Source organism: Lepisosteus oculatus, chromosome 7 (genome assembly GCF_040954835.1).
Source record: "Lepisosteus oculatus isolate fLepOcu1 chromosome 7, fLepOcu1.hap2, whole genome shotgun sequence".
Classification (NCBI taxonomy): Eukaryota; Metazoa; Chordata; class Actinopteri; order Semionotiformes; family Lepisosteidae; genus Lepisosteus; species Lepisosteus oculatus.
In genome coordinates, this window is record NC_090702.1 from 25,680,211 (window position 1) to 25,705,168 (window position 24,958).

General features: G+C 39.0%; 1 protein-coding gene across 2 annotated transcripts in view; it reads left to right on the plus strand.

Moving 5' to 3' along the window:
* The window catches only part of large1 (LARGE xylosyl- and glucuronyltransferase 1), a 94,292-nt gene that overhangs the window by 41,077 nt on the left and 28,257 nt on the right, over positions 1-24,958 (plus strand). The window contains exons 3-6 of one of the 2 annotated variants that reach the window (XM_006633491.3): positions 9,987-10,285; positions 13,448-13,530; positions 18,339-18,462; positions 19,037-19,208. In XM_006633491.3, coding sequence (XP_006633554.1) covers positions 9,987-10,285; positions 13,448-13,530; positions 18,339-18,462; positions 19,037-19,208 — 678 coding nt within the window. Of the gene's footprint in view, positions 1-9,986; positions 10,286-13,447; positions 13,531-18,338; positions 18,463-19,036; positions 19,209-24,958 lie in introns of those variants that run through there. The other variant, XM_069192337.1, reaches the window with a different exon arrangement.

Here is a 24,958-nt window from a genome sequence, read left to right on the forward strand (position 1 = left end):
TGCTACAGTATATGTTAACACGCTGACCTGTGGCTTTGGTGATATTTTGTCAAATGTACCAGGAAAATGAATTGCACAAGCTGCAAAATATGACCTTATGTGTTTACTTTTGCAAATTGTGACCCATATCACATTTCACTCAGTGTATTGCTACGCTGCTGAAAACCTCTCTAACCCAATCACTCCCACTCTAACTCTCTCCTTCTCTATCAGTTTTTTTTTTCATCTCCCACACTCTTAGTCTCTGTGGGACCCAATTTAGTCAGCTGTACACATGCCTGGATACAGCAGAAGACATGAAGGCCAAGAAATCAGCTACCTGGCTGCTGGTCAATTTTTCTGCAAAATTAGAAAATCATAATCTGTGACTGGATTCAGGCAGCCGGTTATTCATTTTAGCCTGGCAGTACACTTTTGTCCAGGTGCATAAACATTCTTGTTTCTGTTTTGATTGGGAATGTTACATTGTAATTTAACCTTACCCTTTATAATCTTACAGGTGAATTTATTGGCAGATGAATTGTTTGTACTGCATATATAGTTTGATATAGTTTAAATTATTCCATTGAGTATTGTTAATGAAAAAAAATGACGATTTAATTTCTTAAGTGTCATAGTAAACATTTATTTGTTCTAGAAAGCACACTTTTGCTAAATAAAGGTTTTACATACAAATATTATACATATTCTTGCTAATAAGATTTTCGAGGTGGGATTTAAGGCACTGTTAAACCATTTCAAGATGTTTTTTTCATATTTTGGCAGCATCTCTTCATCTTTCCCCCCAGTTTTATTCTGCAAGAGTTTGACAGTTAAGCGATCTGGGGATTTGAGCACCCAGATCCTATTTTAAAAGATAACCTGAGGAATGTTATACCTTTGACTTAAGTTCTCTCTCTGCTGTCATTGTGTGAAGGACTTCAGCATGTCTCTTCAGCACCCTTCGTAAGAGCTGACGCTGCAGAATAGAATATCAAAAATATATCAAGTCTCTGAAAAATCAAAGCACTTGTTCAGGTCACGGGCCACTGCAAAATCTGCAGTACCCAGGGTTAGAATACATCTGATATTGGCAGGTAATTTGGCAGTGGCTACTGTGCGTTCTGTTTATTTAATCTTTACATTTACCTCACTCAAATATGTGTTTATGCTGGTGGCAGATCAAGGTGGAGATGCTGTCAGTTAATTTGTTGCTCTCGTATGCTGGTACATTTTATTCTGCCATGCAGTGGAAGCACATGCAGTAGTACATTATGCAAATACACTAACAGCACCTTGATATCAGCTAAAGGTGGCAGTGTCCTAAATTCAGGTGGGTAGCTGCGTCAGCACGCGTAGGCTGCAAAGGAACAAGTATAGGTTTATTCCAGGCTGAAAAAAAGAAGAAGAAAGAGAACACAATGTTAAGGCCGTGGGGCCTTCTTCAGTTGTCACCTGAATAAACCTATTGCTTGTTCCAATGTCCTAAATTGTTAGTGTGACATAATTAATTGAAGTGAAATGTTCAAACTATTGAATCGGCCTACCTGTATCTTTTAGCCGAATAACACATTGACAAAGGGGACTAAAGCACACAGCAGAAAGCTCACATAATTCAGCACATGTTCGCTGGAAATTAAAGCTGCTCATTACAATTTCTGCTACCTTTGTTGATTTCAGATTGAATGCTTTCAGTACGCCTGCACTTAATGTGACATGCAAAGGGACCGTTTCGAAATGTCATCTGAAATTAACTCATAATGTGGCTCATCCTTTTACTCGGTGGATTAAGCAAGAACTTTAGTAGATCGAGATGAAAAAGTCTATATGAGGTTACTCCAGCCTGTGTGGGGAGAAACAAAATATGTAGGTACAGTTAAACAATGTACTGTCGTTGTAGAGAAAGAAGACTTTTTGCTCTCCAGCAGCAAAAAAATAAATAAATATTATGCCGCTATGGAAGCACATGCAGCTGCACATTATGCAGATACGCAGCTCTCACCATTGCTCAGGGCTTTTAGGGGAGAATCTGCTAAAGGCAGGTCAGACCAGGACTAAGATCGTTCGTTTGGCTGATGTTTTTTACAAAGCAGTTTAGATTTGTACCCATTTCTAAAAAAACTCTTCCTAGTTGCTTCCATTGAAGACTCGTTCTTGAAAACAAGCAATATTATATAGTTAAATATTACCATTACTTATACTAATATTTAATTTCTTGGACAACAGTTATAATTAGCTTATGTTAACATTCATCGGTTTTACAGTAAGCATGAGTTCTCAAAACTGGGATATACTGTGAGGCAGTTTACTTTTGGAAACTATTTTCTGCTGAATGCTTATAGTCAATACTGTACATCTAGATATTAAGTGAAGGTGAGGTGCATTCTTGAGTTAAAATAAAGCTTCTGCACAGCATCACCGGCTCTTAGCTCTGTGGTTTTGAGGTGCACGTCCTATCTGCTCATTGTTCGGCAATATGCTCCTGCTCACCTGACAGCTCATGCATTTTTTACTGCCTTGGGAGACTGAGTATTGAAGTCAAACTACGTGGTCTGTCAAACACCTACCATGAACTCTTTTTAATGCAAATACCCAAACTCCACAGAATCACATTTCATGTACCCAGACACCTGGGTCTTTCCAGTGCAGTCTTCATTTGACAGTTGCTTTACTTTTCCATGGGTTGGTAGTTTTAATCCTCATATTGAATTGCACAGTTGGTGTTTCCCAGATGGAACAGGGCTCGTGGGAGTTTTCATGGCTTGATTAGTTGAACCTGAATGTGAACGTCTTTGGAGACACACTTGGAGCCCAGACACCCTGCTACACATACGCATGCTCCCCACGCTGCCAGCTCACAGAAGAATGTACTGTATAATGCTGCATAAGGAATGTGTGGCATGATAGTAGTTATTGTTTTACACTCCGTGAACATTAAACTACAGTAAATATCCATCCATTTTATCCAGTACGGACTTGGAGCCTATCCCAGAAAGCAACAGGCACAAGTAAGGATACACGTTTCACAGAACGCCCGTCCATCGCAAGACACGCACAGACACAAACGCACTCTCTCGTCAGGGTCAGTTTTCCCAGGAGCCAGTTCACCTACCAGCATGTGTTTGGACTGTGAGAGGAAACTGGAGCACCTGGAGGAAACCTGAGTGAGCACCGGGAGAGCATCCAAACTCCACACAGGTAGCATCCCAGATAGAACCCAGGGTCCCAGCCCTGCAAGGCAGCAATGCTGACCACTGTGCCACCATGCCACCGTAAATTAAATAGTCAGGAGGAATTGATGGCTTAGATTTGAAAAATGTTCCTTTAAAGCAAGTGCAGGCGAGTTGCAACAAGCCGAGAAATTAGGTAAGATTTAATAAAGACCCAGATGGCTGTATTCTTTGGCCACTGAAACATAAAAATAGAGGGCTGTTTCACCCATAGTTAGGAATCGGGATCAGGGAGACACGAGTCCTGCATCAGTAAAAGTTTTAAAAGTTGTACAAATCACTATATATCAATTTGTTTTTCTCATTGCATCTTTGTTTGATCCAGTTGATGAAGCAGCGCTCACACACGTGCATATTCGGAATAACTTACCTTTCTACTTCCTCTGTTTCTTATGTAAAAGAAGCCAGTGTTTTCTTAATTTTAATTTAGGAACAATCTGTGATCATTACTTTGACTTCATGGGCTTAACAGATGTAGCTTCAGCCATTTCTATTTAAAATGAGATTAGCTGATTATTTTTGTTATACACAACTCATTTGGAACTGCAAGTTGTATGTATTTGCATGAAGCCCATGACCGCACACGGGGAAGAATGAGGAAGCGTAGGCAGACTCCTCCAACCTGGCCACTTTAGGGCCGCTCGTCGTTTCTAACGCTCTGCCTGAAATAGGCACATCTCACGCCGACAGCACCTCAAGTCTGCAAGTGCCTGGGGGGCCACAGGGGTCGTTGTGTCGCTTAGGCCTCACTAATCCCAACACGCCCTCAGTAGCACTCCAGTGTGCGGATAGTGACACGACCCAGACATGCGCTCATGATCGTACAGCTTGGGTGAGTGCTTTTTAAGGTTGTGCCACTCAGAAGGCCATCTTTTCACCGCTATTGTTGAAATCTATTTTCACCGCCTCTTAGTACGGCAAAGGTTCCCGTTTTGTGTGTTTAAATGAATGAGCAAAAGAGAGAGAGTAGGGTTTAACTGAAGACCTTGAAAAAAGAAAGGTATTTATTGGAGAACAGGATCGTCTTTAGGTGCATTTTCAGTATTGTTATGGGTATGCTACTGAATACTGCTTAGTTTCCTTCTTAAACCTCTGAGATTTCTACTGACCTGCCACCCATGCGGTCTGGTGCATAATAAAATACTGGGCCCCTGGAGGTGGTGATGCAGAAGGAATGGGTTTTGCTGTGAGAAAAGTGATCTGCTGGATGATGACAATGATTATACAAAATTTGAATTGGAAAATTGAAACAGAAATGTAAAAGTTGCTGTCCACTTATTTCACTGCTGGAAATGCCTCCGTCTTGAATAGCTAAGCAGCTGACTGATGTGCCTTAAATTTAGGTTGTCTTGTCAATAAATGACTCCCTGCATTTTTTAAATGCCAGAATAATTTGTAAGAAAATTGACCATTCAGTGCTTTGAATCGGTCATTTCCTGGCATTTTGCTTTTGTTAACTGTCTGTAATGAATGGCCACTGCTGAATGTTAAAGCATCTGAAGAGCATTTGCGTTCCTTGCATGAGAGGATGAACTTTTTGGGTGCAGTAGATTGAGTGGTTGTTGAAGTTTGTGGCTCCCATGCTCTGAGTTGTGAGTCTGACAGCATTTTGGATTCTGGGAGTCCAACCACAGATGCTACATATTATTAAGCAATAACAAGAAATACTGTATGTCAACTCACTGAATCTTTCAGGTTGGAAATAAAGTTTAGCCATATACAGGTGTGAGTCAAATTTCTCGTAGAAAACAAACTGCCCCCAGTGGTGGAGGAATCGGGAGGTGGGGGTTTTGACCCACAAATTTTATGATGCCTTAGTCATACTCTACCACCTTGTCTTTTTCCTTCACGGTCTTTAATGTGTTTCATTCCTTCTTTTATCTGTAATGAAAATAGCTTCTCATACACATTTTTCAAGATCCATAATTCAAGAAGAAGATCCAAGAAGCTGTTAAGTACGTACCTGTACAGTAGTAAGCCAGGCACTGCCTAAATCCTGTGAAATGTCATAGAAAAGGGCAATAATGCCTTTGAATTTAACTGTATGGTCTTGGTGCTACAAGACTTCACAGGAAGTTCAGCTGTGTAAAGAGAGCTCTGTTACTTTCGTTTCTGAGGGAGAAACTTCTTTTTCTTCCTAAAACAAATGAACGCATTTCACTGTTTTTAGCTCCTTTCCAATGCGCTCGTCACATGTGGGTTGATGGTCAAGTCTGACCCCCAGGACAAATACTGTCACAGAAGGACACCAATGTCCACAACCCTGATTCAAGCTACCTTTCTCTGACACCCCCTTTGAGACCTCCGATTATGTTCTCAGAATTGTTTTTCCACTTCAACATTCATGTCTTTTTAATCATTGAATTAGTTAATTATCATAATTGCAAAATCCTTAATTTTGACATTTTTAATGCTTTAATGCTCTCAGTAGTAATGGCCCAGTCATCAGATCTGCTTCACTTGATGTACATACTGGTACCTACTGTACTGTAGGAATCTTCACCCATAATGGAAAATGTTGTCAGTTTGTGTTCAGGAGATTTTTGACTCTAAATATTTTATTCTTTTAATTGTTTTAGTTTTATAATATACATCATATTAAACATCAAAACAGTTTGTATGGTTACAATTGTATGGTACCAACATATCCTTTTGATATTTGATTACCTGCTTTACTGTTATTATTTGAGTTTTTGACTTCATACAGTAAGTACTAACTACAAAGGGGGCTACTTGTACATGTCTAGATGCGGCACATCATGGTTATTGCTAGCTTATTATGTATTATTTACTGACAGTTTTGTCTGATGCCTGTTTCATTTGTGCCTATTTCCACAGCTGATCAGTTTCCCAGAGAAATCTGATTGAAGTCCTTTACTGTAGGGTACAAAATTACTCTCCCACATGAGATCAGAGCCCAGAACACTCCAGTCTAGAACCCTAACCAGTTCACTAACCAGACACTCAATAATTTACACCCAAATTTGGAAACTGAGTATCTTCATTTATAAAAAGCTGTTACATTTTAGAGTGTTGGTTAAATTGTGAAATACTAGTATGTGCCAGGCATTCTGTTAATGTAGAAATGATTAAGTCTGAATAATAATCTCATTCCCTTGGTTTGTCTGTCATAATATCAGCTCTGTTTGGAGGAAGTGTTGCAGAAGCTGCTCTTTCCCTTAGTGGTGAACTGTATGTGCTTTTGGCCTGTAAATATTAGGTCTTTTTCTACTTTGTATGCCTCTCAATATTGTGCTCCAGTATACCTTCTAATTTCTTTGTTGGTTCTTTTGGTGACTTACTGTATTTTGTTGGTTCAGTCATTCTTTTTTTGCTTTAGGCAAAGTATTTCTGCCAAACGGAATGTTTTGATTTTTAGAACTTTATTCACTGAAGGCTTTAACTCTCTGCCACTAAATTTATTTTTCTCTTGGATCCCTGTGATCAAATTGTATGGTGTCCATAAGAAGGTAATATATGTGTTTTCTGACTTCAGTGCTGCTATTTACAGTGTTGCTTCATTTGCAAACTATAAAAAATGGGTGGTATCTTTTTTTCATTACATATTGACCTTCTGCCATCATAAATTAGGCTTTAATTTCATGCACTGTGAGACCTTGTTTGGACAGCACATTGGCTTTTGGTACTTTTATGACTTAATTAATAAGTAAATTCATCTCCCAGTGTTTAAAGTCACTAAAACAGTTTTCTGTATTTGTTTTCTAAAAACAAGCTTTCAGAATGATGGAAGAAATTCCAGTTGGGATCATTCACAACTTTAAATTAATTTTCAACCCCCCCAAAAAAAATACTTTCAACTTTATTGCGTCATGGCTTCTGCTCAAAAGTGTTGGTCATACAAATTATTTAAACATCCAACAAAGCTAGTCCACTAGTTTTAGTGGTAAGTCCACTTTAGTAATTAATATATTGATGTAACTTTTGCAAAGTAAACGATATGGATTGTAACAATTTATTAAAGGATTTAACACGTTTGTAGAAGAAGTGTGAAATTGTGGAAATTATAAATTACAACTGCAAGTCCACAGCTGTGCCTCAGTTCCTCAAAGACTTGCCAGACCTGCTGCGATATGAAGTCTTAAGGCGCTGCCGCCGGAGAGCCAGTGTTTTAACAAGAGTGTTTGGCAACAGTATGGGGATTCCAATGGCTCATGACAAGCTTCTCTCTGGATTTCTCATTGAAACCTCTGAGCTGAAGAGTGTCTGTTTGAATCCGGGCTGTGCAGCTTGCATACAGTGAGATGCCAAAGCCAGTACCAGGTGAGGCACTCTTCTTCTCTGCTGAAAAGCTGGTTTGAGCTCTGTTTACCCCCATTTACCCTTAGGTATATATGTTTCATTATTATGACCTAATACTGTACTGGGAAAGAAAAAAAGGTGAAGGTATGAATGCAGCGATGACTCAGGAAAATCATTACACGGAAGGAGAAAGTACAGTAAATGGAAAAACTAAATAATTGGAGAACTGTTTTTGTTATTTTTTTGCAGGGGTAACAGCATAGTAAAATCTTCATCCCAAAATATTGAGACGTAAAGGGTTTCCAGAACGTCTCATTCTGCTGCACATTTCCTACGGGCAGCATAGCTAGACGGCATCTTGCTGACAGGAATTGATTGCCAGCTCAGTGACTGCAATTGAAGAAGCCCAGTCTGAATTTATCCTGCGGTTTTAGGACTTAGATAATGTTTGCACTCAAATCTGTTCACGCCTGTGTATTTTAATCAAATGTTGTTTCCAGAGAGGTGGCACAGGTGTAGAAAACTAGCAGCTGAAATTACGATTATTAGTAATGGTAGTGTGGATTAGATTGTGGTTTTGCGACAAAGGTTTTTTTTTATATCTTTTGCTTCTGTCTCCTTTCGCGAGACAGAGTTCGCCTGATTGTGTTGACAGATGGCAGGGAAAATCCGAAGATAATGAAGGAGAAGGAAGCCCATCATCTTTCTTCTCTTGTGCACTCTGCTCTCGGGCTGCGTATGCTCAGTGAAGTGTAGGAGAGCCCACTACTGCACTGATTCAAACAGCAGGTCTATTCCTCAGACCACTCACATTCCAAAATACAGCAATTGCTACAGTTGATGTTCTCATACACTTTTGAAAAGATTCCCTTCAGGAAATACTGTACATTGTTTTGTTTCAGAAGAACGCCAAGAAATGACCTGTACGTTCTTGAATATGGTTTTTCTGTTGCCGTGAATGTTGCACACTGGGCAGAGATTGGGAGTATTAAAAGCACCCTGGGATTCTGAATAATATATGAAAAACAATCGAAAATGTGCATTCTACGGACAGTATTGCTAATAAATTATATTCAGGTAGCCAGTTAAGCCACATTCGGAAAGCTGACCCATTTCTGTCATTCTTTGGTGACTGTGAGCTACCTCTTTGATAACACACTCTCATGTTTGGGCTAAAAAGCAGAGCTGGAGATCTACAATGTGAGAAGCCGCTCTGTGTGCTACAACACCTGCACCTTCAGCTCCTTCAAGGGTCATGTGCATCCCTCCACTTCTGTCAAGTACCGGACCTGCTGAAGGGCGGTAGAGCTCTTTCCCGCTCTCCGGGAAGCAGAGCTGTGCTGCTGTGGCGCGAGAGTGTAAAAATGAGTGACGACGTCTTGGAGAAAACCATTGATCTCACAAGCCCGATCGATAAGTATAATAATAATAGCAGTGACTCCTGCTGTGGGTATTCTGCGCTCTCCACTGCCATCTTCACTGATGGCTGCCCTCCAGGGACTCCGCTGTGTTCCTATAATTACAGCCGTGGCCTCCACAGGTTATGGTTTTTCCCCTGGACTCATCGTTTCACAGACAGATTCTCCAAGAAATGTGTGGCCATTAGTCACTTCCTTACATCACTCACAAAATACTTTTCCTTTGACATACGTGTATACTTGTGCCATGCTTAGCCAGCTTTATGTGATAAAACAGATCCTGCTTGAAACACTAGTTTGTAATGACCCGGATACTGACAACAAAGCTAGGCATTGCAGACATGATCTAATGTGTTTGTATGTAAAATTACAATGTGTGTACAGTATATACTGTATTATCATATATAATATTTTTGAAAGAAAGTGATGAGACGAATGATCAAATGATCATAGAATGAAAGTAATATTTGATGACACATACTTTAATTGATGAGAGCAAAGCTTAGAGGCATGTGTGTTGTGTTTTTTTTGTGATCAACTTTGTGTTGATCTCTGTCTACAAAATTAAAAGTTTTCTCAATAACATTTCCCCTCTGCATGGTTATAAAAGTTGACTTCTTGGGGGCAGATCCTTTAGAATTTTCTGCTATTCATTGTCTTTCGGATTGGTATTCACTGTGGATAATGCCAGTCCGAGTTCACATGCAGTCTTTGATAATGAACATCGCCCTTTTAACATCTGCTTAATACAGCCATTTTTGTCTCTAGTATAATCATTTTACATTGCTTTTTCACCAATATCATTTTTCACATCAAATTTACACTTGCTGGGCATTGTTAGAGTCAATCCACAAGGAATAATAAAATATGTGAAAAAATACACCGCAGAGCACAGCACAGGCTGAGTGTTTGTCCGTCTATGCATCTATGCTCCTTGACAGGAAGGAATAAGGAATATTTTAAGGGAAAATCACCTAATTACACTTAACCTAAGGTGTTTTTTTAAGCAGGTCATTGCCATTTTCAGGGCCATTTAATGTCTTCTGCCGTTTGACGAGTAGCCGACAGTGGTTCTTACTCTCTTTCTGTTCTCAAACAGTGAAGCCTATTCCACTGTCGCCCATCGAGGCCCAGTCTGCCACGCTGTCGGCTGGCCCCCGGGAACGACTTGCCCTGGAGATGCGGGTTCGAGAAGTGGAGGAGGAGAACCGCGCACTACGCAGGGAGCTCAGCCAGCCACAGAGAGGCCCGGTGCCTAAATCTCACCATGGGCACCATGGCAACCAGTCAAGGGCTTACTCCACGGAGGAGGGCACAGGGGACAGTGAGAGCCAGCGTTCTGGGGCTGCAGGCAACAGCTCAGACTGCGCACAGCACCCCCCGGTGGACAAGTGTGAGGTAAGACAAACATTAAGTAGTATTAAGAGTGTCTTGCGTTCAGGAATTTGTTACTCTTCATGTTGTGTTGGTGAATTTATTTTTTCTGAAATAATCTGTTTTTTAACAGTCTTTTGACACAGCACCCCCCCTCTTTAGATCAGCGTGATGATTTGATGTTGAAAATCATATTGCATTATTATAATTATTGAACTACCTTAGATAGTTCTAAAGTAACAACAAAACGTATTGTTAAGTGTTCTGAGTTTGTCAAACTTTTAGCACATTTTCACTGTTATTTTACTTAATAGTGCACAATATAGTACATTTAATGTTTTCTAGAATAATTCATACGCTGTCAGGTTTGGAGTCCGTTTTATTTAATCAAGCGGTATAATACAAGCTGCTTGTATATACTGTATGTAAAAACAATATTTACCCTCACTCGTGAAGTGCTCTGCCAATAAACAGTTAGATAAAATCTTTTAAATACTGCCAAAATATGTGAAGGTGACATTAACAAGTTCTCAAACTGATGAGAATAGTATCTTACTTTCCTGAGACACTGCTAAAAATATATATTTGGCAAGAACACCATTTTTTTACAAGGTGTTTTAAATCACTTGTGATTAAAACAAATGCACATTAGGAATGCCATGATCTAGACCGGCATAAACAGGATCATGTTAGGATTGTTCTATATGTTTTGGCTGTGACACAATTTTCATAATTTGCAGAAATGCTCCTAAAGAAAAGTGTTTGAAAGTCACATACTGTACCTTACGGGATTTGTAAGGCCAGATAGAAGAAGCTTTAAAAGGCCCGTGAGGGTGAACATCATGGTGTTGAAAGATAAGTGATTCTGCTGACACTGATGCTGCTGTAACAGTGGGTGGCTCACAGGTAGTGAAGTGTTGTCAGCGTAGTGCAAAGTGGTGAAACTACCTTCATCAATAGCAAACCAAAGTCTGTCAAAATCAGTGGCTGTCCACGGTAAATGCACTGAAAATAATAACAGCTGTCAGTGAAACCTCATTTTACATGTTTTGACATTTCCAAACAAAACACAGAACATGGATTAATCAGAAATCACTTTATCGGGGGTTTGTCGTCAATGAGAGGATGATGAATTACAGGTGTAGTGGACACTGGGTGTCTGTACCATTGGAGGGATGTACATATTTGATAGTTGCAGTGACTATTGCTGGGTTTATGATTCTGAAGTTATGCCCCTTTCTGTTTGCAAAAAGGTGGTTGTTTCAGCTAGCCAAGTAATCTGTCAGATAGACCCTGCCAGGTCATTTGATTTGGTTGACCGTGCGTTGTTTGGTTGTGTCAACTATTAGCACTGCTGGTGTCTATCGATGGTGAATGGAATGGCGCATGATGCTTTCATCACTTTACATTATTATATTCCTGCCAGAAACATATTCAAAGACTGCATCATGACGTTTTGCATGTGCAAGCATATTGTGGCCTCACATACCCTGTTAGTAACATTAATTCTTTTTGAACACCCCCCCACCGCATCCCTGGCAATTGATCTGGACAATTTAGAGTTGTTAATCAAACTAAATGAGCATGTGTTTGCATGTTGAAAGAACATGGAAGGCCATGCAAACTCCCCACAGACAGGCACCTCAAACTAGCGCTAAACAGAGAATCCTGGAGTTGTTAGGAAGTAATATCGGTTGATATGCTGTCATGCTGCCCCATTTTGCATTTCTATTTTTTTGTCTTTTTTTCATTTGCATTTCATTTGAAATGTACGTTATCACCGAGTGAATTCAATATACTTCTCAAATTTGGCTAAGGATCAACTTTGAAAGTTACATTAAAATCAATATTGGTGTGATTGATTTTTTTTCACCCTACAGATGTTTTGGTAAGCTATGAACAGAAGCTTGTAGTATAAATAGCATAGTTCTATCTTTAGACCTTGAAAGCACATTGGCATGCTGACAAAAGATGGAACCTCTCAGATTGCTTGTGAAAAACTCTCTTTTCCCTTAAATGTCATGACTCAGAAACATGACAGGAATAAGGACATCAGGATGCTTGAGAATGTAGCAATTTAACATCCTGTCTCTCAGCAGGTAGCCAACTAATGTCAATTTGTAGCCCCAGTTTATAAGGACTTTACAGAAGAGTCACATCCCCTCAGGCAAACTGGAATGTTTAAATTGAATGGAGTTTTTATGCTGTATTTTATAGTAGTTTTTATTTAATAACATCCTTGGAAGAAGTCACCTTCTCCAAAGAACCCTACTTTGCTGTCTTATCAAAAGGCTGGTTTTGGTCTGAAATGCCAGCCTCAAGTCAGTGGCTAGCCCCAGGCAACCCAGAACAGATTCATATTCGCTTGACAAAAGTCTTTCAATTTGGAGCTTATTCACCTTTAAAATCCACTCTAGACTCTTCCACCTCTGTACTATAGCAACACTGTAGCTTCCTTCTCATTTTTTGTCTTCAGGAATTCAGTAGTCTTTAATAAGACAAGCAATAACCAAATTACAATAGGAGGGATATTTAATGGGGAGCGAGAGAAAAAACGGCTAGTGAAGTAAAAAATTACAGCAGAAATTGGGAAGAAGCCGATTGGCTTTCTATGCCAATTTATGATTTCAGATATTTTTTTTTATTTAATATCATTCGTGACAGAATTCACATTCTAGAAAGAGCACCATTATTGCCTTTCAACATGCATTTCTCTAGGTATTCTAACAAGCCTGTAGTTGGCTTAGTAGTAAAAGCTTGGCATTGCAGGTTGTGAACCTTGTTGTTGATTTGGGTGATTTTGACCAGGGCGGGAAGCCATCTGTTTTTGGTCTGGCCTAATTCCGCAAACATCTTATGAAGCATGACAGAGCCTGTGGAGATAGAAATCCGTTGTCTTGTGTTCCATAGTTTTGCCTCGTGACGGATGTAAATAAACCCTTTCATATTCGGCAACAGCAGCCTTTTGCATCTTTTTCTCTTTTTCTATTGTGAGAGCCTCCTAGCTGGGCATCCGGGATCATTTTGGACAATTCAGCTTGTGCAGTACTAATTACTGTACTGTCATTTTTCTGTTGCGACCATAGATGACTGTTTTTTTTGTGTGTGGGGGGGGGATTCTCATGATAAAGTGAAAAAATATACTGATGTGTCTTTATCTGTCTCTTGTGTCTTTTCCTTCTGTAGACTATCCATGTGGCCATCGTTTGCGCTGGGTACAATGCCAGCCGGGATGTGGTTACACTTGTGAAATCTGTACTTTTCCACCGGTAACGTTACCCCTTTCCTAGTTTTCTTACAAAAACACAAAACACAGCAGTATTGTCAATGGTGAATTTCATGTTCTTGCCACAGATTGAAGCTTTCTCCCATCATGTACTGCTAAGCTTCACTGCTACCTTAGCTGCTTTGGCAATCAGTACATACGGTGTTTACTCCTGTCCCCTCTTCATACAGTACCTCTACTCTAGTTGCCAAGCAACATGTCCGTTTGCAACCCAGGCAAAACTGCTCCTTGTCTCCTGCTCCACTGTTTCATCTAACTGCTATTTCACCTGCTTACAATATGAGATAGGAGGCTGTACATTAAATCAAGGATGCCACTTCCACTGTATTTTATTGAGGTGGTATTATTTAGGTGGAAGACTCCTAATATTTAATCTTTTTCTTCATTAACCCTTTGTAAAATGCAAAAGTACAACATTTGTTGTAAGCACCCAATAGGAGTAAAGCTGAGTATGTGTCATCTGATTGACCCTTTTTTTATGAACTCATCCCTTTACGTTTATTCCTGATTTTCTTATATTTTTCTGAATCATTTTTGCCCTTTGTGGCTCACTGTTCCAGCAATTACAGTAAAAAATAGATTCAAAGGTGGGATGAATGCATGGCATTGAGAAACTGATCCACTGTCTAATAACAGATCATGACTCATTCTTTCTGCTCTAGTGCAATGTTTGATATCACCTGCTAAATTGGTATACTTAGTTTGAAAGGCACGATATTTTCCTCTTGCACATATGTACTTTTTGAATTATTTAAGAAATGCTACTGTGTTTTTCACTCCTCTGATTGTCAAAAATATTGTTTTAATGACAATATATTTCTGTTTGTGTTTGCTTAGTTGTTGCTTTTTGTAGAGGATTTGTCCTGCTGATGATGAATGAAACACAGAAAAATGTTAGAAAACTCTATTTTTAATGCGTTCCTCTTTGCAGACAAGTGTGAGGTAACTGTCAAGTATCGTATACTCCATACTTTTGCTAATGGAACTTCTCCATCTGGTTGTCCCCAGTGACTTTCTTTTAGTGCTTTTGCTCTGTGATTAAATACTACTTAAGCTTAATTGTTTGCTACCATGCATAAATAACTCTTCCTTTGCCTCTTGACCTGTATTTAATTTTTCCGTAAGTTCTTAACCCTTAACACTAACTCCAGCTCACTAACAGCTTTTAGATATGACAGCTATGATCTGTCACTTAAATGTATCTGTATTTATAGCAAACATTAAATAGAAAAAAAACACAGGGCTGCGGAGCCAGTCATAACAAGCAACAGGATAGGAAGGCAGGATACACCCTGGACAGGACGCCAGTCCATCACAGGGCCTGTATTCCCAGTAGCCAGTTAACCTACCAATATGTATTTGGATGGTGGGAGGAAACCAGAGCACCCACACAAACCTGGAGAGAACATACAAGCTCCACACAGATAGTGCTCCCAAGACTTGACCCTAGGGCCCCAGTGCTGCAAGGCAGCAATACAAATACCTTGGGAATACCTTGTAGAGTATCAATAGAACTGCCAACGTGTCTAAGATAAAAAAAGGCTAAGGAAAAATGGGGACTCCTATAGGAAACTGTCAGTCTGTCAAAGACTTTGCATGGTTTCCTATAATTTTGGAACAAGCAATGGGTTTATTCCATGCTAGAAAGAACAGAAAGGAAACACAACGTTTTGGCCGTGGAGCCTTCTTCAGGTGTGAAGAGCAGGTGTTTCAGCTGTGAGGGCGTGGGGCCTTCTTCAGCTCACACCTGAAGATATCCACAACCGAAACGTGTTTCCTTTCTTCTCTTTTCAGCATGGAATAAACCCTTAACCCGTTCCTTTGCAGCCTGCGCATGCTGACGCAGCTCCCTACTTAAACTACTTCTTCCTATAATTTTACTGCATACTGTACAGCATGTGTTTCTAGTTACTGTACCATACATCAATGTTGTTGCAGTGTATTCATGCAATTTTGTCTGAATACCCTTGATGAAGCCGTCTCTTGGGCGACTCTGTGAATCGTATATTTTCTGCTACAAGACATGTATGATTCATACAGTGAACTGCAGTCCTTTTGCTGATGTGTGCGAAATTGCTTCACGTAAGTCCTTGTGCTGTAGCTGCGACACTGAAAGGGATCACACAGATACGTAGCTAAGATGAATGTAGTGGACTGGTGTGAGGGCAGGTTGTGATCCCCTGCCTTCTAGGATATGGTCTGTCCCTCACTGTGCCACTTTCCTGGCTTCTCCGATCTTGTTGATCGATGCAGAGCACCTCATTCTCACAGGCAGTTATTTTGATACCAACAAGGTGATCATCATGACTCAAGTGGAGCCCATCCTAAGCTGTTCTTCAGTTGCACAAAATTGTCTTTACAGTCAGTATGAATGGCAGTTTTTCCAGATCTTTAATTATCTCAATTTGGCAATTTCAATGCACTTCAAAAGCCAAACATTGAATACCTTTTGCTTTTATGAAATTGTACAGTATGTCTTGAGCTCAGTATTTTATTATCTGAAGGGACAATACTACAAGAGTAATAGACAAACCCATATGCTTGCTTTAAACATATCAATTACTATGTACTTTATGCATACAGTCGGCTGTTGATGTAACATTTAGACTTGTATTTTTATTGTACATTACCATATAGTATGTTTTTCTTATCCCTGTATTATGAATTTTTTGGCATTAAAAAATGCATTCAAACTGTTTCTGCTTCATAAGCAAAAAGTGAATATTTATTAGGTGGTTGTCGACAGCACTCAGACATCTCCTTTTTACTCTTAAAATCTAGTACACTAATTTAACTGACGCTGATTTATTGTGATGGAAAAAAGTTTTTCTGATTGTTCAAAACAGAAGATTTTAATTTGTCATCATTCCTAAAAAAGATGCATCAGTATGGAATATTTGCCCTCTATTGACCTTCTGAGTGTTTCATGCCAAATAAATACTGCTCAAGTGGTGCAATGCTCTTGGCATTTTCATTCTTGGCAATAACTGCCAAACAAATATTTTTGAGTGTAGCATAAAAACAAAATATTCCCTCTCACTGAGAACGTGGATCTGCCCTTTTAGAGGTGTTTTGGGGGGTCATTGTCTGGACATAAATATTTTTTGTTTATGGTGATGAATAGGTGCCTTTACTCTTGTATTCTGGAATCATTCCACTGGGATTTTAGTACATTCTATTTCAGAACAACGTTTTTAGTCTTCCACAAAACAGCAGGTGGTAGTTTTCCTTGGAGAACAGCCTGAATGTGTGCACTTTGTAACGTAAAGATGTGCTGATTTTAAATACAGGCGTGCTGTTTCTGTGGCGAATGGTGACATCATTAAAAGTAATAAGCATTAAAAAAACACCCTTACAGAGTGTTAAAATAATAAAGCCTATTGGTTTAAAGATAAATGTTATTCTTCAATTATCTTTTTGCTGCTACTTAAAGATTAGCCTGTTTTTTCCTACATTTTGTGGTCCCATTTTGACTTCCTGTGCCAGAATGACATGGATAGACATCAATGAGAAGGTGTTGTGGGAAGCTCTGGGAATTTTTTTTTTTACTCACGTCCTGGGTGTTTTGACACTAGGCAATGTAGAGTGCATCTTCAACATTTGAGAGATGTAAGAGGACATACTCAGAAATTTCTTCTGTGGCTTTAAAGTGTTTCTTGTAGTTTACACTAAATCGTACTGTAATACTTTCTCTTGCCAGGTCAGTATTCAGTTTTGCCTGTTACAGAATTCTGATCTCATGCTACCACAAGTTTAAACAATGGGGAGTAGTAGGATGCTCCTATAGATTTGTCCATTTCTTATTAGTACAGGGAAACTGATTCATCTGACTCCAACACAGGACAAATGTCACATCTAGCACATGGGTGTAGTAAAAATAGGTGTATGCTTCTCAGTGAATTTGTAGTAGTCCATGCCTGGAACTGCTTTTGTGTCCTTCTAGTTTGCCACACATTTATTCTCATCCAATAAATTGGGATCATTCCAGATTAAGTAAAATGTTGGATTAAAATCGAATCTAATAAATAAGATCTTACATTAAAATAATTTCAATTTTCAGACAGGATCTGGCACACTTGCTTTCTTCCTACACATCTGTATTTTTAAAGTAGCTCATAGTATTTCTGTAGTATTTGCTGTATTACTCTAAAAGCTATACTGAGGTAGAGTTCTAGAATCTAAGTCTGACCTGTTTTAAAAAAAATGTTTTGACTTGACGGTAACAAGGAACAAAAATCATTTAAGATTTTTTTATATTTTATTTGAGAAAATATTTATTATTTAACTATTTACACAGATAGCCTCAGCTGCACATATGAGTTAAAGGAAAAATGCAGGTATTAATTCCTGGTAATAAATCAGGAGGATACCTCTCCCACAGTTTTTCACTTTTCCAATGCTGTGCATGAAAAAAATGCTGCCTTTGAAAAAGAAAATGTGTGTACCATGCAAGTGTTATATACTGTAGATATCTCCCCCTCTTCAGTGCATAATTCAGCTTACTTCAATCAAAATAAAAATATTTTACTCTGTCACTCAGTTTGTTAGGCTATTCCCTGCAGAGCAATTTCTTTGAGACAACAGTGACACTTTCAGAATATTTTTCCTTGGCTTGAAATTAACTGTCACAGAGTATGCTGGGGCACATAAAAGTGATGCTAATCTCAAGACGTTTCATGTCTGCCTTCCTCTGCAACTGTGGGGTATCTGTTCAGTTCAAAATGTGCGGTTTCTTTGCAGTTGTTGGAAGTTGTTGCAGTTGTTGCAAGTTAATGGCCTTGTGTCTTTCAGGCGAAATCCCCTTCATTTCCACTTCATCACAGACTCCATTGCTCAGCAGATCCTGGCTTCGCTGTTCCACACATGGATGGTCCCAGCAGTGCGTGTTGACTTCTACGATGCAGACGAACTCAAGGTGAGCCCTCCTGGCCCCCCAGCATGCTCTGTCTTTTTATATTTCCTGTAGGCCTCACTTTACCTTCCTGGAAAAATGTAGCACAGAAAAAGAGAGTGCTGGCCTTTTTTAAGGTTGTATTTTACACAGCATTAGAGCAAAAATTCATATTTCTTTAGCATTTTAACTTGAGAAAGACAGGTAAGAGCCATTGCTTTTTTTTTAGGAAGAGTAAGTTAAACAGGAGAAAAAACAAATTAATCTTTTTATTTGCATTTCCTTGGTGAATGAACTAAAAGCAAATTAAAGGCAAATATTTTAGGTGCATTTGGTAATAACTATTTCTCATGTGTGTTAATGTGATGTTGATCGAGCATAGCTACAAGTGAAAAATATTAATCAAGAATGTTAGATCAAGATGTAAGACTTTAGTAAGATAAAAATGATATTTAAAGTTACTTAAAATGTGATTGAAAAAAAACTTCAACTTCAACTACAAACTGTTATGAATTCCTGTGGAGGACACTACATAATCTGGTATTTGTAAGGACAGTTGTAGTTAATGATGTGCTTACAAATGTTTTTCTTGTTATAGTCAGAAGTGTCCTGGATCCCTAACAAGCATTATTCTGGAATCTATGGTCTTATGAAGCTGGTTCTAACCAAGACCCTGCCTCCAACCCTAGAGCGAGTTATTGTTCTGGACACTGACATCACTTTTGCTACTGACATTGCAGAGCTGTGGGCTGTCTTTCACAAATTCAAAGGTATGTTCTCATGTTTATTTTCAGTCTCTTTTTTTGTTTAGATTTCCTGTTTTCCCTTCTGAATCTGATGACAGTTCCGTCTGTGTTTCTAAAGGTTTCAGGTTATTTTAGCTAGGTTTAGGAAATGGTACCAGTCACTTTTAAGTGCGTAGATCAAAAAAGTGCCATGCCCCTTAATTTAAATTGAATTTAATTTAAACTGCATTTTACTGGACTTGGACAGCCCTGAAATGTGTGTTTTGCCTCATCTTTCCAGCAAGATATCCAGCGTTTTGCTGAGTGAGCTTTGTAAGAAGGCTTCTTTTGGTTTAAATTGAAACAGGTTTATCAGCTCATAGGAATTCAAATCCCTAAGGAGGAAAAGAAATGGAAATGTTCATTTTTCTCCTTGCTAATTGTTTATTTTATAACCTTTCGCTATTAAATTTACTATAAACCTCTTTTGCTCATGACAGTCTGAATACTTTTCACTTTCACATCTCTGCATTTGAAATAATTGCAAATCAATGGTTACAGGAGATAGTAGTCGACATCTATGAAAAGAAAAAAACTGTGTCTACATTGTGAAAATAATTTACAGAGACCTTGAGGTGGGCTGCAGTATGCTCTTGCAGGTCTACTGCAATGATCCTCTGAAGCAAAACTCTCTTCAATAGCTTGTTAATCCATTGTGTTTATACAGGAAGGCACTGAGAACAGAGTGTAAGTAGATCCCATTGGCTTTAATTAGATTGGATAGTGCAGGACATGATGGAAGACGAGCACAGCATGAAGAAAGATTTAGAAAACTTCCCAAGCCATTAGGGGAATATTAAATGCCACGGCCTGGTAGGATCTTAATTAGCAGTAAAACTGAAGAGGTCATATTTTGTCAATTCTCTTCTCTTACCTCCTTCCCTCTATAAGACCCTCCTTCCCCCAACATGTTTTTTGGTTCCCCAGAGTCGAAACTGATTCGTGAATGGCACGCGATGAGTGGGGCCACTGTAGCTGTGGGCTCCCCTGCAGCCATTAACTGTCAGAATTAGCTCTGCGCACAGCAGGGCCAGCTGCTTAATCAGTCACTTGTGAAGAGTGGGCGAGCCCCCAGTGGGTTCTCACAAATGGCTTTGCACTTTGGAATAGATGGTATCTTGAGCTTTAAAGAAGCAGGGCTTACCCAACGAATCTTCAATAAAATCAGTCCTGCTCATATTGAATTTAGAAGATCATTGCTTCTTTTCTCTTCCAACGTCATCATGTTCTCTCTGCGACCGGATGTTTGAAACATTTCATTTTGTCAGACTTACTGTATCACATCGCTTTCGATAACTGCTTATCTATCAGGGTCGTGCTGGCCAAAACTGGCCCTGGGAGCATTGGGCACAAGGCAGGGTACACCTCTAATAGGATGCCAGTCCATTGCAGGGCACCAGGACCAGTTTTCTCAGAAGCCCATTAACCTGCCAGTACAGTACGTCTTTGGACCGTGGGAGGAACTCAGAGCATCCAGAGGAAACCCACATAACACAGGGGGAACATAGAAACAGCACACAGACAGCACCCCAGGAATTGAACCCAGGGCTCAAGTGCCACAAGGCAGTAATTTTAGCCACTCCGCAACAGTGCCACCCACGCCAGGCATACATTATTTTTTATTTTCCAAGATCAAGGTATAGAAGATCATCGTAGTCCAAGGGATATATACAGTACTGTATGAATTATTACTCTTTCCCATAGTGTACCGTTTATGGTAGGACTTTGGGTGAAATAAGTAACTAAGTAAGTCAGTTAAGGTTAAGTGTATCTGAGCATAGAGAAAACCTTTAATGTTTATTTTTAATAGAAGGATAGATTCAGGCCATCAGACCTTAAGTTCAATAATGCCTTGCTAACTTATTGTAAAGCTCTTCTGTATAAAATGTCCTTTTGAGCTCAGATGGACATGAGGAGCTTATTGGACTGCATCCTGAGACTTGTCTTTCTTGAAACCTGATCTGCATGTTATACAGCTGAAAAGATGCACCATTGCTGGCAAGTAACGATGAAATGATAATACTAGAAATTAAAATTCAAAAGCTGAATCTCCACTTGAGTAAATCCACTGCTGTTTTTTATCCTCCTGTGTGAAAGTGTTTTAATATATCATCTTGATTGACAACCCTACCTATACAAAGGATGAAATGCACTATGTAGGCCACAAATGTAGGCGTGAATCCTCAATCTGTTTTTTTTATTACCTGTTTTATGCTCCACACACCATATTTTATATATGTGACAGATGCACAGTATGTCACTCTTAATGCTTTTTTATTTAAGTATCAGGTTTAGTCTTTCATTTAAATGGATTTAAGCAAATGCAGCAAAGGAATATCACAGAATAACACTAAGGAATATCACAGAATCCTGAAATACTGAGCTCATGTAAAAACTGATCTTATCAACTTCATCATTTACTCCAACTCAGTAAAATGGAGGATAATACCAGATCATATATTTTTTTAAATGAATGCAGAATTTGTTTCCATATGGTGAGTTAAGTATTGCATCTGGGGCATTAAAGTATTCCAATTCCACAGTGATGTCTGTATATAATATTAAGTCATTTAACTAGCACTCGAGATTAGTACCCCCTGGCAGTCACATCTAAACAGTTAATAATAAATACAGGGCTCTTGTTTGGAAGTACAAGTGTCCTGCCTGAGCAGACAAATAGTGAGACCATAGGGAGCCATCTTTTGTCACTACTGCTGTTTTTGTGGCCTGTTGAGTTTTGACCTCTTTTGCAAACAGTTACATGCAAGAATCTATCAGTTAAATCATCTCACTTTGATTAAGACTTGTTCGAAATATCATCGGAGATAGGGTATTAGCTGAGCCCAGCCCTTAAAGTTATACAAGAGTTTATGATTACTGTAAAATAACTGAATTTAAAATGTATTTAAGGTAACAAATGCAAATAAGCCAAATGCAAAGTAAAGTACAAAAGAGCAGTGAGAGACTTAAAGTTTATGATTTTAAGTTTTACAGGTGTTTATTTTGTGTGCTGGAATTTCTGCTTTGTAATGGAGTTTATTTAACTAAAGTTCGGGAGGGATGAAAACAACCACGCTCAATCATTCCCAGCCGTCAGTGATTAGCAATCACTCCCTTCGTCCTTCCTCCACCGAATGCTAAAAATACCAAATGCGATATCTCTCTCCCTTGCGTGCGACTTTTGCATCCCAACTCCACCTCTGCAGCTGCCCCTTGGCTACCCTACATGGGGATCCTGGCCTTTTCGACCTATGGCCAGGAGGTCGGCCCTCAGCCAAGCGGGTTAAGCCAAATATTCACTCCACGATAGTTCGTTACGCTTTGATTTTGGGCATTGTCATTCCTCGTGAATTTTAAATATTGTTGTAAACTGAGGTTATACTAGTTATACCAATAAATAGATAATGGCATTGCCATTCAGCAAATGCTAACCACAGTTAGCCAATAACCACAGTTAAGCACAAAATGGTACATTGGGTCCAATGCTAAGTACTGTAGGTCCACTATGGAAGGAGAGTCATGTTGTAATCAGGTCAATCAGTTCTTTTTTTTCCACCCTTTTTTGTGTTCTTTTTTGTTCTTGCTAACCTCACACTGGTGCTTCTGTCCCTCAGTTAGGGGCGTTGACTTTTTACGACTTGCTTTCACACGGTTACAATGCACAGTAAATGTTTAGGACCAGTGTCAAGTGACAAGTAGCTCATTGCGGAAAGCGATCTTAATATAGCTACATCACAATTGTGACAGACTAAAAAAGTCTGTGGGAAAACATAACAAAAATAGTAATGCAGCATTATGTGATTGCAAGTGATAGGTACCATCATGCAGAACCTTTCTTCATAGTATATTACAAAAAATAAAGTCTTGCAATACAAATGTGGATTAATGATGCTTACATTAGCATTCAATGCAAAACTTAAATGTACTTTATGAACACTAAATTATGAAAAAGACACAGCAGTAGGATAAGACTATAAAGTCAGGAAAGTATAGTTAAACTTTAATGTTAATTCTACTTTGTTAATGCAAAATTTGGTTTCCTTGTGCTTTTATCTTAGGGGAATGCATTCTTATGAAATTCATCTATTTAAATCTCATCTATTCCTTTCCTGATGCTCGTATACCTTGAGTCCAAACAATCTTCCCACCAGCCTTTTATTATTAAATAAAATTACTATTACCTGACGCGACTTACAGTATACGTGTAAGCGTTTTTAGAGCTCTGCATTTCACGGAGGTCATTCAGAGTGAAGCATTTTGCTTCCTCCCACCCTGGATGAGACCCCCCCCAGCCTTCTAGTTACAGTCCATATCCAGAATCCTGCACACCTCTCCCCACTGGTGCTTTTTAGGTGTATTCAGATAAACTGGCATACCAAAACCGAGCCCCATGCAAGTTTCTATCTTAAGAAAAAAAAATAATCTCGGAATAATTCTAGGAATTGACATCCTCACTTCATGAGCCGCAGCCTTTTTTTGTCATGAAAATTGAGGCCAGTGAGGTTGCATATCATTTCAGAATCCCATTTTGGATGCCGTGGGAAGGTGTGCTTCTCTTAAGCTGTGGGTGGCAGCTGCTGGTGGAAGCGATTAAGGCTAGGAGCAAGGCTGGGCCCCCTGCCCTGAGCTGATGCACAGATTGCTGTAAATATCCCATTATTACACCGCATCCCTGCCTCTGTGCTCCGTCTCTTCAGACTTGTCCATCCTGGCTGCCTGTTACTACTGTATAGGCATTTAAACAAATCGATTAAGTCAGGGTAAAGCAGCACTGCCTAGCCAATTAGCATCTGTTTTAGCACTATGCAAATCCTTGGTTGAGTGCATTTCATTCCGTTTAGTCCAAGAAGATGGCATGTATTGCATTTGGGCTTTTCTCCTGAAAAGCACCCGAACGTGAAGTTGCATTAAGGTTCTGTGACGTAAGGGAATTTTACGGTAAATTATTAAACAAAATGTGCACATCGACAACAGTGCATATTGAGTATTATACTGTATATATAAAACAAAGTTTTCTTTTACCGTCTGCTTGCTTTTATCTGTGGAATCTGAACTCAAATAGGCAATAATCTTTAGTTAAATAAGTGCCTGTCATTGCATAATGCTGTGCATGAAAATATATGAAAGCAGTGAATCACACAAGAGAAAAATAATTCTTTGAGAAGGCGAGTTGCAACAAACTGAGAAATTAGGTAAGGTTTAATAAAAACCCAGACAGTTGTATTCTTGTATTCCCAGACAGTTGGCCATTATAATCAGGATCAGGGAGACACAAGTCCTGCATCAGTAGACCAAACGTTGCATGTAAAACTGTGAATAAGCAAAGGATCAGTTATATAAAGAGGAGACACACTAGAGATTTAAGGCCTTGAATGTCACATGTAATGTTTTAAAATCAGTCTACTATTACAAAACAAAAGGTAGACTGCTTAATAACATGGTTAATTATTTTTCATCCTTTTCAAATTTTGTTTTCAGGTTTAGATATTTCTCACTAGTCATTGGCAAAATAAAAAAAATGTATACAGCCACATGACCGTATTGCATCAAGCACTTGGTTCCACAGATCTTGCAGGGGAGTTACAATATGATACTCATGAGAGGGGACATTGGGAAAGAGGGTTTGTATTGAAACTGTCTGAAAGCTTATTTTTAGTGGAACTTAAACACTGTGAAGTTTGCAGATTGCAAGGAAGAAAAAGACGTTGTGAAGAAAGTGTTTAAAAGATGACTAA